This window comes from Hippocampus comes, unplaced genomic scaffold (assembly GCF_001891065.2).
Source record: "Hippocampus comes isolate QL1 unplaced genomic scaffold, H_comes_QL1_v1.1 scaffold128, whole genome shotgun sequence".
Classification (NCBI taxonomy): domain Eukaryota; kingdom Metazoa; phylum Chordata; class Actinopteri; order Syngnathiformes; family Syngnathidae; genus Hippocampus; species Hippocampus comes.
Genome location: NW_017805852.1, coordinates 494,575 through 510,628, shown reverse-complemented (window position 1 = coordinate 510,628; position 16,054 = coordinate 494,575). Strand labels below are relative to the sequence as shown.

At 43.4% G+C, this 16,054-nt stretch overlaps 1 protein-coding gene across 2 annotated transcripts in view; it reads left to right on the top strand.

Annotated features, from left to right (window-relative positions):
• The first annotated feature begins 4,175 nt into the window (after positions 1-4,175).
• Positions 4,176-16,054, top strand: part of antxr2a (ANTXR cell adhesion molecule 2a) — a 45,490-nt gene continuing 33,611 nt past the window's right edge. The window contains exons 1-9 of one of the 2 annotated variants that reach the window (XM_019888510.1): positions 4,176-4,375; positions 4,501-4,662; positions 6,689-6,760; positions 11,580-11,651; positions 11,785-11,866; positions 11,937-12,041; positions 12,218-12,286; positions 13,573-13,653; positions 15,762-15,822. In XM_019888510.1, the coding sequence (XP_019744069.1) occupies positions 4,362-4,375; positions 4,501-4,662; positions 6,689-6,760; positions 11,580-11,651; positions 11,785-11,866; positions 11,937-12,041; positions 12,218-12,286; positions 13,573-13,653; positions 15,762-15,822 (718 nt within the window). In that variant the 5' untranslated portion in view covers positions 4,176-4,361. Of the gene's footprint in view, positions 4,663-6,688; positions 6,761-11,579; positions 11,652-11,784; positions 11,867-11,936; positions 12,042-12,217; positions 12,287-13,572; positions 13,654-15,761; positions 15,823-16,054 lie in introns of both variants that reach the window. The other variant, XM_019888509.1, reaches the window with a different exon arrangement.

Sequence of the window (16,054 nt, the reverse complement as noted above, 5' to 3'; positions counted from 1 at the left end):
GGCGTCGCTGCCTGTTAGCAAATTTACAACATCATACTCAATATACGCAATCCAACTTATTTCGCCACACCAGGTGGTCAAAATGTTCGAAACTGCTTTGACCTGTCAATCAAGACTGAACAGCGTTCGTCATGAAGTGGAATTGAAATGATATTATGGAATAATAACAATAACCTTTTCCACATTCCGCCATGGTAAATGCGATCAGTGATTTGAACTGAATCGTCAACAAAAAAGTGAGAAAAAGCAAAACAAAACAAAACAAAAAAAAGCTAACATATATGTGTGCTAGCTTGTTCCGCTAGCATTTTTATGATCTAATACAATGCATTATATCTTGATTGATAAAGTGCTTTCGCAACAGCTGCAGCTCGAACAAAGCGCTTTACAGAACACATAACCTAAAACGTCGACAATGAAAACATGTTTTTATATTTTTATATATAAAATATATATTTTTTTAAAATGTCTTTTTCAGTTTTTAGTTTTATTCAGAGTGCTCTCAGCAAGCGCCTGGAAAGGCAAAATTCGAGAAAAACCATCAGTGCTCGGGATCAAACGTTGTTTCCTTGTACCGGTTGTCGCCACGGCAACAAGTAAGACGGTAATTTGCCGACAACTTCATCACCTGTGTCCTCCCGCCCCCCCCCACCCGCCCTCGTCTCGTATTAAAACGGCGCCGACTTCCCTCAAGTCCAATTTATGGCGAGCGTGGCTGTCACCGGCGAAGACGTGCGGCCGCAAAAAGAAGCTTCCAGACAGATTAAGGCGAAGTCCATCCTTAATTTGTTCATCAGGAGGAGACCTGTCAGCCAGCGCGTCTTCATACGCCCGCCCGCCGCCGCGTCAGGGGGGAGTTGAGCGTGAAACACAAAGGGGGAATCAAGAGCAATTACTCCAGGGCGGCGGCGAGGACGTCCAACGGGGGACTTTAATGGACGCCGTTTTAGCCCATTCTCCACGCAAATTAAAAACACTTCCCCGGGTTTCTGCGGGGTCAGAATAGCACACGGAGGAAGAATCGCTGCACATTTGTCACCTTCCAGCCAGCCCGACTTGTGGAGACGAACCTTTACTTGTCTCAATGAGCCGCTGCTGCTTATCTTGCCACCATCCCAAGATGTTACTAAATGTTGAATATGTCTCCAAAAAAAAAATGTTGTTTATATTTTTTCCTTTAAATGCTGCTCTGCTTCCATTACTTACTTCACCCCGACTATGTCTGCTCTTTTTCTTGGCCGGCTCACAAAAAGTTCTCAGTTCGCAAGTGGCGAGGAGTCGCAAAACAAATATTCGCGGCGAGGACAAACCGTAATGGCTTCCATGTTTCATAATTAGCCAAGTGGATGTTATTTGCCAAGCTCCTTGGAGGAAAGCGCTTGTTTGTCGCTAACGACGTCTTTAGTTGAAACAGAAGAGCCCAGTCGACGCATAAACATTGCCCATCCATCATGTCCCGATGTGTGTGTGTGTGTGTGTGTGTGTGTGTTTGTGTGTGTGTGTGTGTGTGTGTGTGTGTGTGTGTGTGTATACACACTACTCATTAGCTGAGCTCAATGTTGCCTCGTCACTGCTGTGGTTAATGGTTCTTTTGCATTCAGCAGATGTTAGCGCTCCGCTAAGTAGCTTGTCAGGTGCTAACGTTGTGTATGTCTGGATATGGAAAGTCGTGGGGCGTGGCTTAAAAAGTTGACCTTTAATCATTATCGTCTCTGTGACTTCCAATAAAAGCTCAGGTAGGAGGAGGGACTGCAGGCATCTGAACCTGCTCACTGTTAGTCTCGTCTCTCCTGGCCAGAATTTTGCCCCGGCTGTCCGTGTCCTTGGTCTCTTTGCTCCCTACTTGACGCTCCGCGACACTTTTAACGACAAAGGAGCAACTTCGAAACGCGTAACGCTCGCTTTGAGTTTTGTGTTTCATCCAACTCATTTGGCCAATCGCGTGACACGCTGAGGACACGCTTTGCGATTGTTTGCGTTGACTCGGCTGTTGTTGTTCCCTCTCGACGAGTTTCATCGCCTCAACGGCGGCAGGAAATCGCAGAAACCGTGAGAAATGCAGGCACGCACACGCGCACACACACAGCAGGCCCCTTTGTACAGCGGCGTGGCAGTGGCGCTTCCTGCTGAAAGCAAACGGCGTGCAGAGGAATTAACATTGTAATTAACATCCAATTAGACTTTGATTTGCCAGATAATTATACCGCTGTGTTGATGTTCACATTTGATGAGGTGTGTTAGCCGTAATTAGCTGCGGTGGAGGTATGTGTGTGTGTGTGTGTGTGTGTGTGTGTGTGTGTGTGTGTGTGTGTGTGTGTGTGTGTGTGTGTGTGTGTGTGTTTGACAACTCCGGCACAGCAGAAGAAAAATAAATTTGCGGTAGAGCGGAAGTGTTAAAAAGAGTTTGGCTCAGTCAAAGCTCACTAACTAATCACAGGGGTACAGGTTTAGCATAATGCAGTCTCGAAAGATTTCTTGAAAAAAAAATCCCGTTATGTCGTTTTTCGTGAGAAATTCCCCCACTGCATTCTAAACATTTTTTTGGATTTTTTTTTCTCTAAAAATCAGACTGTTGAAACAATACAACTTGAAAAACTTTTCTAATATTCAGAATTTTTTTGTTCGTACTTTTTTCATTGCAAAATATGACTGGTTTCAGATTCTTTATGTTTCTCGAAAAAAAGACTTTTCCTTTCAGAATTTTTTTGACCCGCCCAAAATCTGAATTCATTTGGTCATATTTCACAATTTGTGACATAAGTTATTTTAGAAACCTACTCTTATTTCTTTACATTTAACTTTTTTTGGAAATGTGTTTGAATGGTATCAGCGTACATTCTGATCATTTTTATTTTTGATTTCTCCATTTTGCTTCGAATGTCATTCACTGTCTCTAAATCCTTGTCGGTGTTGGATCTTTGTGTGAAGCACGTTGCGTTACCATGTGGTTGAAATGAGCTGTAGAAATAAAACTGCTTTGCCTAATTCACTGGACTCTTTTTCTGGGGAACAAAAATGATCTCGAGAAATCCGTCTGCACTCGTAAATGTGGTGAAATCCGATAATGTGGCTTATGTGTGTGTCAATCAAACAGCAAATAAAGTTGGTATAATTTCACTTCCCCTTTCAGCCAGCAGAAAATTCTGATTGAAAGCAACATCAATGGCCCATAGCATGTGGTTGAATTGCAGAAGCACATCTGGAAGTGCTCGCCAACGTGGTAGCACTCAATGACCACACGAGCGGACCGCGGGCCGCTTCGAAAACCAACTCACCCCTCATTTGAGATTGTGGTTTTCTAGGAAGATGTGAACACTGGCAGTCAAACCTCAGACGGTTAGATCAGAAAAAAAAATGTGTATTAATATTGATCTGTTTCCCTTCTTATTATGAGAAATCATAAACACGATCAGTGTCTTCACAGAAATCGATATCATTCATTCTTAATAAGAACAGACAACATTATTAAAATTGGAGCAAACTTATTTCAGATACGCGTGTCAAACTGGGAGCTCTTTGCATTCTTCAGTACTCAAAAAGTAGCTCGCAGTTTCGAAAAACCTCAGTGAGCCCTGACACCGAATATCCGAAACATGTATGTTGAAATGCGTGTTTTAATTCCACAGCCTGGAGTCACATCTTTTTATCAGCGTTGCCAACTCTTGTTTGAACAAGATGGACGAGTGACAACAGTCTTGGAATTTCCAGTTTGCAAAACACCACTGAGGAAAGGTATCCAATATCCCGAGGGGGTGTCATAGAGACATCCGATAAAAAACGTTGCTGTATTGCATGTTGTGAAAAGTAACATGAAGCACATTCATCGCGATTTATTCCCTTTGGGGAAAAAAAAACGCAACAAAGAAAAAAAGAAACAAAATCCCCTTTTTGTCGTGAAAATTTGGGGAAAATGTCATCTAATTATGACTTGTTTTATTAAAACTTTGTTTCTTAAAAAAAAAAAACTTTTTTTGAATTCATAGTTTTTTTCTTTGAAAAATATAACGCTTTCATGGATTCCTTTTCTTAACTTCTCCTTAAAATGAGCCCCTTGACGCCTTAAAAGTTTCATTTTCAATTTTATTATTTGTTTTTACACTTTATTGAAGATTTTTGCGATAGTCATCTCTCCCAGCTTCCTTGAAGTGGGAAGTTTACAAATCCGAGCTTTCCTTGAACGCATCACTATTTAGTAAGTTCGACTTCTGCCAACTTTTGTCGTGTATTATAAAACGTCCTTTTCTCTCACTTTTCCTCTCCTATTCGCCATTTTTTTCATTCAAAGTGGCATCCACCCGAATCACGGACTTGGTTTGGAGTTTATCGCGGTTGCAAGTTGACCGACTTGTGAGTCAACAACGATGACGTCTGGGCGGTAATTTCCTCTATTTCACATGTCGCCGCGGACTGAAGTGCGGTGATTCGACATGTAGCTTGTCACTCGTCGCCGCCGTCTTCTTGTACACAAATGTCTCGAGACAAACGTTCGAAAATGTCCAGAAAGTCGTCTGACTTCTCCCCGGCGAATCAACTTTTACCCGGGCAGCGTTGGTGGCGTGCGGCCGCCGTCGGCGCGCTCTTGCTGAGCGTTTTAGCCTCGACGGTCTGGGCGGAGGAAGCATCCTGCCACGGAGCCTACGACCTCTACTTCGTCCTGGACAAGTAAGACACTCACAACCACGCGCGAGAGGAAATGAGCTTTCATGTCAGCAGAAATGCGGTGATCACTCGCTAATACCGTCATTGTTTATCCTAACAACACCGGGTGGCATCTAAATATGCCCCAGAGCGGCTGTGGAGGGCATAACAATCTGGCTTTTGGTAAAAAAGTCCAATATTTTCCTTCCTTTAGCGCACAGGTGTCAAACACAAGGCCCGGGGGGCCAGATGTGGCCCTCCACATCATTTTACGTGGCCCGCAAAAGCAAACCAAGCATGTCAAATTCCATATTGCTTGCTAAAGTCTGAAACTAAATTCCAAATTGTCATATGTAATCCACAATAACAATCATTATTCTTGACTTCTGATTTTAAAACTAGTTATTAATCATTTGTTGTGCGCTGTGTATGTAATATGTGGAGGGGATTAAACGTTTACATGGTTTCCCAAAATTCATAACGGCCCTCCAAGGCAAACTGTAACTACAATGTGGCCCGTAACAAAAAATGAGTTTGACACCCTTGCTTTAGAGAGTGGACTCCGAAAAGGAAGAGCACACCTTGTCCCGAACTCGCCACATTTTTCTCCTTTGATTGTGTTCAAATCTGTTATAAGGTGGAGATGTCAATACGCTCTGAATGACAGTTTGCACAAGAACAAAAATGTGGTTATGTCCAAACAGAAAATTAATTGAGAGCTGGCTCATTCATGACATGATGTCAAAACAACCCTAAGGTAGCAGTCAATGTGCCCGTGAAATACTGCAGCTCTGGGTGGCGTAACATTATGACAGGTTGTATCTGGGATTACAATGTATTTTTTCTTGTTGTTTTGTTTGTTTTTTGTAAGAGGTCAAATATTCCAGTCCGTCAAGTGATTGGACTTCCAAGACTAATAAGAAAAAAACATCTGTCCCGGACAAGCTAGAATGAGAACTACAAATGCTAATTGCCCAAACAAGCAGGGCATTGATTATGCTATAGGCCTAATTAAATTGAGTTATTACTTCTCATCATAAGTAGGTGTCGTCAACACGTGCGCCTCCAAGCTCTGCCAGCTCCGCTTGGTCGTAATTACATAGTTTGTATTCATTTTTTTGTTCTTTTTCGTTTAAAGTCATCCCAAACTCTGGGCATCATCCTATTCTTCCCCCTTCGTGGAAGTCCGACATTTGCTGCCAGAAAATTGGGGCAAATATGGTTTGAAAATGATTCAATTTTAGTTTTGAGGCAGAATTTTTTGTCTCAAACCATTTTTTATGGCCAAATAAACCACCAAAAGAGACAAAAAAAAAAAAAAGGAAGTGATGAGAAATGAATATGCGTCACAGGACACAGTCAACTTTGTGAGGTTTCGAGAAAAATAAATAAAGAAATAAATTGGGGTGTGGTCAGCATTCCGGGCCGGGCCGCCAGCTGTTGCGACGTGGACGGACGCCGGGGTGGGCTCGGCTGTGGGGGACACAGCTGCCTTCCATGTTTCTGGTGGAAGGCGGCACAACAAGTTCATCTTATGATGCAAAAAGGCAGGAAGGGGGAGTTGCATCATCAAACTGAAAACTTCCTGTCCAAGAACATGAGATGTTTTGTTTTTTTCCCCCCCATTTCATTTTATTGAAATCACTCCTTCAAGTCTCCCCGGTGTTGGTCTTACTGACCCTTTTTTATTTTTTTGTCCGCACCCACCTGACAGAATGCTGACAGCATTGCTGGAGATTTTAATCAGTGTTTTATAATTGTGTGTCAGATTTGTGTTTTTTTGTGTGGCTTTTGGATAAAGACTGAAGTTAGACTTTTTTTTACAAATTAAAAAAAAAAATCCCAGAAAATTGTTCTCTCTTGGAAATTTTTTCTGACGTGATTCTTCACCGAAGCAAACGGCGTCATGAGGCGCAATGTCGCGCCACTTCCCGTTGCGCTGAATTGCAGCCTCCCTCGGTTGGTGTCTTTGAATGGTTCCCGGATTTCAGATGGGATTCTTGCTGATGTGTGCCACAAGATGAGCAGCAACATTTCTGTCTCCTTTCAGGTCGGGAAGCGTTGCCAACGACTGGTTTGAGATCTACTCCTTTGTCCGCAATCTGACCGACAGATTTGTCAGGTGAGTCAATGCGTTGGGTGGCGAGCCTCCCAAGTGGACAAACTGGCACGTCCCAGTAATAGCTGCAATCATACGGGGTGGATGGATGGGTGGATGAATAATCATAATAATAACGATGACGGTACGTAAGTCAGCGTTGAGCAGTGACCACCAAAATCAAAACTGGAAAAAAATCCAACTCTGCATCATTCCCCACAATATTTTATTTCATCTACGTACCAGTTTGAACATTCACGTTGAACTCTGAGCCGCGGCTCTTTCTATTCTGCTTTTTTGTTTGTGGATAATATATTTATTTAGTCAGAAAAAACGTCCTGCAAATTGGGCCTTTATAAAAAAAAAAAGGCCTTTGTTTCACAAAAAGGACTTGATGCTTGTGTAGTATGACTTTATTTTTTCTTCATGAAAATAATTACAACAGTACTCTTCTCCCCAAATTCTGCATTTTGTATGATATTCCCCCTTTTCCTCACAATTCTCATGAGATTACAACTTTTTTCTTGGAAAACATCCTTCGCCCCCCCCAAACACACTCACAATCACGCACGCTTCCCTCCTCCTCATTTTTTTCTTTTAAAAACATTCATGAAAAATATTTGCATTTTTCTCAAAAGAGTGAAACTCTTTACATGGAGGGACAAAAAAAAAAAAAACATTATGGTCCCAACAAGAAACGTATTACTGTGGATGACAACTTTTTCTCTAGTCAACAGACTTCACTTTCTCAGGATTGAAAAAACATCCGACTTAATCGTTAAGTGTTCTTCTCCGACATAAACCCCCGTGGACGATGGTCACCAACTGGAGGCGACACAATCGGCAGTTTTGTTCCCGCTTGGAACCCTGTCACGTTTTCGCACGTTCGCCGGCCTCGCAGCTCCGCTCCCGACTTTGGGAGGACGTGGCCGCACGTCCTATTCAGACCAAAAAATTGTCCGTCTTCGAGGTGTGAGCGCCGCCGCCGCCGCCGGCTGCCGGCTGCCAGCTCAGCTACAGGACAGACGGCGCTCGCTCGCTTTGCCCGCCTGAAGAAAATAGCAAAGGCAGCAGGTGGGAGTGGGTGGCGGAGTCGGCCGCTCTTCTGGGCTGCGAGAACGGCCATTTGCCACGGGAGTGGCCGCCACACGTACACCCCCCACCGATCACGCCGCCCCCGCCCTCCCGCCCTCCCCCCGCTCCCAAACTCCTGACTTCCACCATATCAGGCTATGTACAGTAAGAACACCACCGGACGAGCTCCATTTTCTTCTTCTAAAATGTCGGAATTGATTCCAACAATATTCTGACTTTATTTTTAAAAATTCTCCTCCTTTTTGGAGGATGAAATTGCAGTGTTTTTCTCCCCTATGAACAAAATTTGGGCTCTTTTCCTCAGAAAATAATGTCTTTTTTCCTCTAAATTCTTCAAAACTTGACAATTGATTCAATTCAAATTCTTTTCCTGGTCAAAATTTTTTTTCTCCCCCCCCCTCATGGGATTGTTACCTTTTAAAAGTAGATAAATAAATCAAATGTGTCCTCAAAAACAAGTCTTGATTTTTAAACTAACCTCATTTTTTTTCCTCAAGACATATCACGAAAACCCCACTCTTGAAAATTAGTTCTCGCAAAATTGCAACTTTTACCAAAAATAAATAAATAAAATCGAAACTTTTTTTAGCAATACAAATGAAAGTCTCATGGGAATATTCACATTTTAAAAAAATTGTTTCCCCTCTAAAAAAAGAAAAATGTTTAAATTCACATAAGAATGTCACTTTCCCCTAAAAACGTTTTTCTTCCATTAAAAAAAAAAAAAAATTATCATAACATATAATCATGAATACGTCAAAATGTGAAATCCTCCATTTGCAGCACTTTCTGGAAAGTGTGCTTTTTTTGTGTGTGTGCGCTAGAAACCCCAAAGCCAATCAGCCACCCCCCCAGGCCCCCACCCCCACTGCAGCACAACATACACAATGTACAGCAAGACGGCCGGGAGGCGGCGAGGACAATCTGTTGAAGATGCTCGCACACGGCGAACACTTCTGTTCCGCCGTGTGTGGCTAATAGCGATGCTACGTCCGACCGATCTCGACAGGAAATCATCCAATCCCCCCCCCCCCACGCGGCGTGTATTGGCGCCAACTTCACATATATAATCGGCGACGTCATTTGGTTGCTGTACGCACACCGCGGCCGTTTTGTCGCTTGCATTTGACAGATTACTTTGGACGGCGTCCGTGTGCAACCTGACGCCAAATTCAAAAGCGTTTCTTGCCACACGCTCAGTTGAAACCACTTTTTGTCTTTCTCTTTGCACCCAAGATGTTCCCCGTTGCAACTCAGGAGCAATTTTGGACAAAGGGACACAAAAAAAAAAAAAACATTGTTTAAGGAAAATGACAAAATGGAGGCCTTGCTCTGTGGCGGTATCTGTCACCCAGAAGCCAAAAAATGTTTCTTGTTCAAGAAAGATGACATATTTTTTCTTTTTCAAAATAATCTTAGTTTTTAACATGGTCTAGTTTTTTTTTGTTACTGTTTTTTTTTTCCTCAAATAGAAAAGTTGTCATCTTACCAAAATACACCCAATACAGTTAGGAAAAATGTTTTGGGGATTTTTTATTTTTTTTTGGTGGCGGCGGGAGTTCAAATACATTAAAAAAAATTCAGACAACAAATTCATGGTTTTATTCATAAAAAATCAGGGAAAGAATAGGGAAACAAGTCATTTTTGGAGAACAAAGGTTTTCTTTTTTCTCGACCAAGTCATCGCCATATTTTTCAAGCTTGAAATTTGTCGGACAAAGACAAAGATGCCTCTTTTCAAAGTCCTAATCTCACGAGTCATCAGACACCATTGTTCTATTTTGAAGTAAGTCATCAGAAAGGGTTTCCGAAAATCCTTCAAAAGTATTTGAACATGAGATTCGAAAACCCGTTCCACATTGATCCATACAAGTGCTGCTGCTCAACAGCTGGACAGCAACCATATTTTGGCGTCGGGAAGATTGATGAAAAAAAAAAAAAGCAGATATTAAACAAACAAACAAACAAAAAAAAAAGTGTTGCAAAACCAAAATATCCCAAACTTAAAATGGAAGTTTCAAAAGTAAAAGGCTGTGCCAAATATGGCTAGCTTATGCTCCCACAAAGGCCTGTGGGAACACTGCAAGTTGGCCGCTGCGCTTTGCAACTTCACGCCCGGCAAAGCAAAAGTCTCACATTTTCTCCTTCCACCCAATATGTCCTCATTTGCAATTCCCTTTTACACTTTGAACACAAAGGAACAAAACATACAAATCAGACCGTGCCTTCCAAAATTTCCGAGATGATGATGATGCTGATGATTATTTATTTAAATAAATAAATAAATGGACTTTTCAAATGTATCGTGTCCACCTGTGCGCTGCACGCGATCGTACACTTTTGCAGGATTATGATCATGCTGACTCCATCCGCGGTATTTGGATTGAACTCGTTTCTTTCTATTTCTTCGAAGTACGGTTATTTTTAGAGTCTACAAGCTAATACTGTATACATCTTTTTGTCCCCCCCCCCCCCGACATCAGCAAGGTCATGGAAACGTTTTATTTCAATGGCAGAAAAGATGTCGGAACAACTTGAGCTCGGCGATCTTAATTTGGCATGAACCAAGATCCTCTTTCCAAGCGGAACACGCCGTTTGACACCTTCCGACGTGTGAATGTCCTTTAAAAAGTGGTCAGGATGACATCAAAATGGAGTTTCATCGCATATGTATGCTATGGACTTGATTTTCGCCAGAGATTTGAGGTTTAAATTTATTCAATTTAGTCATGTCAAATGCAGCCAGCGTTTTCCTGTGTGGCGTTAAAAGTGTCAGGTACATATTTGTGTCCATATTTATGCCCTGCAGGACGTGACTCATATCACAGCAACATCATGTTAGCTGCGACTTCCTTCGGGCTGACAGAAGCTGCGTATTAAAAAAAAAAAAGAAGGCTAATTTTAGGACCATGCTTTCACCATGTGTTGAAAATATATTGGATTCATAGCCATCTGACACTCCTAGAAGCTTTAAGTAATTGGCCACAGACGTTCCATGATGATGATGATGATGATGATGATATTCATAATAATAATAATAATAATAATAATAATAATAATAAATAATTAAGGACCTTCACAAAGTGCAAACATAACATTTTTGCTCATTTTAGCTCCCTTCTGTTAGTGATAGCTGTGCATGTAATTATGGATGAGCTTTGAACTATGGATTCTGCCCCCCCTCCACTTCTCCCCCAAAAATTGGAAAAAAAAATTCGCCCCCTAAAATATTTCCACCACAAATAAAATTTTGCCTTACCCCCAAAAATATTTTTATCGCCACGCAAAAATCTGTTCCCCGTCCAAAATATATTTCCCCCAAATGTTTTTTCACAGTTACCCCCAAAATAATTTTTCTATCAAAAAATCTCAAAAAAACTATATCCCACCTATTTCCCCTTCCCCCCAATTTTTTTCGCCCCCCCAAATATTTTCACTGGTTTTTATTCACCCAACCCTCCAGAAAAATGTATTTCCACTTAAAAAAAAATTGAAAAAATGTCACCAATCCCCAGAAACCTTTTTCACCCCCCCACCCCCCAAAAAATTGTCTTCCCTCAAAGGACATCGCCCTTACCAATCAACATGCATTATTTGATGAAATCAATCAATTGCCCAACCGAACGTGCCATAATGCACATTAACAAAACTCTAACAGCAAAAATGCATTTAGCTCATGATGTTATTGTAAACTGAAATGAGTTTGTAATCCACTTTATTATAATGTTGTTCTTTCTTTACTCTGTAGTCCCAGGATGAGAGTTTCCTTTATCGTATTCTCGGCCCAAGCTCACGTCCTCCTCCCGCTGACTGGCGATCGGTAAGTTAGCATTATTTTGCTAGCGCGTTAGCATTCCATGATTTCTGTGACAAAACGGTGCCGCATTAGCGGAAACTTAGCATACCAAAACCTCCCGCCCCCAAAATTCCAACCCCCTTTTTTGTCTTATAAGGTACGAAATCGAAGAAGGCCTGGAGAAGCTGCGTGCTGTCAATCCGGCCGGCGAAACATACATGCACGAAGGCATCAAAAAAGTGAGCGGACCCTTTGGCGTGGAGCTTAGAGAAATAGACCTGACTTTTTTGGTGCTTTTTCACCCCGTAGGCCACGGATCAGATCCAGAAGCAAGGCGTCAAGTCGTCAAGCATCATCCTGGCGCTGACGGACGGGAAGCTGGATGTGTTTGTTCATGACTTCACTGTCAAACAGGTATTACCCCTGGTCAGGTTCTTTTCCCTGGCTGAGATTGAGATTTTCATGAATTTATGGTGTTTGGTTTTTTGTGTGTGTGTGTGTGTGTGTGTGTGTGTGTGTGTGTGTGTTCCTGTGCGTGTGTGTGCGTGCGTTCGTGTGTGTGTGTGCGTGTGTGTTTGGGGGTCTAAAAGGCGGAGGAAGCACGGAAGTACGGCGCTCGAGTCTACTGCGTGGGGATCAAGGACTTTGATGAGCAGCAGGTGAGCGAACACTTAGCTCAATGCTAACATAAAATGCAAAATGCCAAAGACGAGCTAGAAATTAGCGTTGATGTCACTTGTTTTTCCAAACCTTTGAACAATGCCTTCTTTGCACACATGGGGCAGCGACCCATCCAAACACAGCATACCACAATCCTCACAAGTGGGGTGGGGGGGGCAGTGGACTTGGGTGGCTGGAAACCAGCATTGGCACCAGCTGTGTGCGAAAGACCCTCCAGTAGGTTTCATCCCTTGCGACTTGAGTGGCCTCCCTGACCCACTTTGATGCACCCCGCCCTGGCCTAAATGGGCTCAAATGACAGGATGCCACGTGAAATCATGAAGGCTTACTTTTGCTGCGTCCCACCGGGGCATTGCACGGAGGAGGAGTGAGATCAAGGTTTCATTCACTCGCGAGCTGAGGCGTTGCCTTCGCGGGCGCTCTGAAATTCGACATTTTCCTCACACAGCGACTGGTGTAGTAATATATTTACCAAAGCCACATAAGTGCTTTGTACCTACTGATACATCGACAGAACCGTTATCATACCCACTGACCCACCTAACTAACCCAACCAACTACTGAACACCTAACCTTCCTACTTACCCAAAGCCTAATTGCCCAACGAGCTAGCCACAGTTCCTACTGAACATCTGACCTACCTGTGCCTACTTGCAACCTACCTGCTTACCTATCTACTTATTAACTAACCAACTACCTTAGCTACCTAACCAACTGACTTATTACCATCCTACATACCTAGCAAGCCACCGAGCTACTTGATATCTACTCTATCGACTGACCACGGCCCAACTTACCTTCGTAGTCAAACCTACCAACTTTGAACCCATCCAACTAACTACCGACATACTGAAGGAAAACTAACCTAATCTACTGAACAAACGACCAACTCTTCGGCCTACCGACATACCTTTAGCTCTCATTGCGAATATATACTTTTTAAGATATCGGACTAATTCAGTGTCGGCACATTTACAAAGGAGCAAATCTTGATGGCTACTTTTGGCCAACGTCGGCCCTCCGATGCGGCGTCCTGCCCTCAACACCCCCCCGCCCACACCTCATAACCATGGCAACCGTTGGTAACCATCCGGCGCCTGTTAAGTCCCAAACAAAGGCAACATTCGTCTCCCTCTGCGCCACCGTCGAGCGTTTGCCACAGTTGGGCCATCTGCTCCGTCGCCTGCCGCTCGCCGGCGCCAAAGCCAAGGCTCAGTCCAAACTGGACCGCGCCGTTCTCAAACCTTTTTCTCCTCCTTCGCAGCTCGTCGACATCGCCGACACCAAGGACCAGGTGTTTCCTGTCAAAGATGGCTTCCACGCGCTCAAAGGCATTGTCAATTCCGTAAGTGAGGCCTCCTCCTTCGTCTTCTTTTTCTTCTTCTTCTTCTCTCTCAGTTCCGGCGTTTTATTTAAAAGACGGAAACGGCTCATTTCCTGTCGCTGACTTCACTCGGGCTGCAAAAGGAAAAGCCTGCGCGAAGCGTCTCTCTCTCTGTCTCTCTCTCACACACTTGTACACACACACACACACACACACACACACACACACACACACACACACACACACACACACACACACACACACACACACACACGCTTGCACACATCCACGAAGTTGGTTTACATGATGTGTGTAAGGCGAGGCCAGAAGGAACATCTGCTGGAGATGTTGCAGCTGTGTTTCGGCCAACGCGCACACGCGCGCGCCATGCACGCACGGACGGACGGACGGACGGAGCTGCCACGTGTGCAGCCGGGAAGGACGCGAGGCCAAAACGCTTGTTTTCATTGTCGCTAATGAAAGCAATCTGTCCACCTCTCATTGGAGCCAATTTCAAAGCGACAAGAAGGTGTTATGATGTGTTCCGGGGTGAAAATGTCAGTTAGACAGTTAAAAAAAAAAATGTCTACCAATAATCTAATCAGACGTGGTCAATAAGCACTGTCATAACTTTATTGCCTGACAGCTTCAAAGCTGTCAGGCTGTTGATTGACAGCACCCTTTTTTTTTTGGGTCGAATGTAAACGTTGGTAAATATATACAAAAAAAGTCTGAACTTCCATGACAATAGTTATGATGATGTAATTTACTGTATGTATTTTTTTTTTAGATTACAATTAAAAAAATACTTTTAAACATTACTAAGTTTAAAAGTACTTAAGTTTGGTTAGTTACATTTTTCAAATGTAATTAAAAAGATTTTTTGGCAAGTTTAGGAAAGGGGAGGTTCCTGGCATGTTTAGGAAAGTTTTTTTTTCGCCATGTTTTGGGAAGATGAGTGATTTCTATCTTGTTTAGGAAAGGAGGGATTGCAGGTAAATTTGGGATTGATGCTTGGCTTGTTTAATAATTTTTCTTTGCGTTTTTCTTTGTTTTGGGCATTTGCTGCTAAGTTTAGCTAAGGCCAGGGCACTGGCATATTTAGGAAAGGGAGGTCGCTAATATATTAAGGGGAACAGTGACATTGCAACATGTATAGGGAAATTGGCTACATTTAGGTTTGGGGGAGTTGCTGGCAAGCTTTTCTGGGGGATATATTTAGGAATAGGAGACCTTTTATGTTTTGGAAGCGGGGCGGCAAGGTTTGTGAAAAGGAAACCGTGGCATGTTTAGGAAAGTGGTTTATGTGAAAAGGAAGGGGGGTTACTGAAATAGCTAGGACAGGGAGATTGCTGGTCAATTTCTAAAAGGGGAGAAAACTGCGAAGATTCGGAAATGGGGGTGTTTGCGAGCACATCTAGGAGAGCGGGGCTCTTTGGTCAATTTAGTCAATGTGAGATGGCTGGCATGTTGAGTCAAGTGGGTTGGCAAAGGGGGTGACTGCTGTTACGTTAAGGAAAGCGAGGTCGCTGCTAAGTATTCCTGACAAATGCAGTGGGAAGCTTCGACCTGACGGGAAACAAGGCTGACAGCTTTTGTCTTTATCTCCACCCTGTCAAGGAAGTCATTATCGGTGGATAAACGCAGCACTTCCTTTTTCCTGTAGCCTCCCTCCACAAATCGTCTTTTTTTTTTTCCCAATGCGTCCATATCCCGTTGTCACATTTATTTCCCACACTTGGCAGTAAATATTTGCCGCTCGTCAGATGGAAGCTGCGCGCAACCTGTACCGAAAGGTGCGAGCGCGCACCTGATGCACTTTTTTTTTTTTTCGAACCAGGCTCCATTTGCATACTTTGTCCTTTGCTGATTTATGGACTGGCGACAGTGGGACCCTCGCAAGCCTCTTTATATGTTAATGTCGCATCCGCAGCCTTTTCAATACAAGCGGCGGATGTAATCGCCTCGCATAATTTGCCCATAAAAGCCGGCGTACCCCCAGCACCCCCACCCAGTCGGATCCGTTTCTCAGGTGTTGCGCCTTCATCTGTTTTTCCCTAGCTGACCCGCTCGATAGGCGAGCGTCAACGTGCCGATAACGTGTCTCCGGCATTCTTCTCTGTGTGCAGATTTTGAAGAGGTCCTGTACAGAGATCCTGAGTGTGGAGCCCTCCAGTGTCTGCGTCAACGGTGAGCGCATTTCAACCCAAGTGCCGGTGACACCAATTCAGTAGCGCCCCCCGCAAAGTTGGGAAAAAGTCAGGCTGCCATACTTGATGGTTAGGTGAATTTTCTGAAAGTTACTTGCTGGCGCATTTTATAAAAGGTGGAAACCTGGAAAGTTTACAAAAGGCGAGTTTTGCTGGTACGTATAGGAAAGTGGGGATTGTTAGTAAGTTTAGGAAGAAGGGGAGAGTTCTGG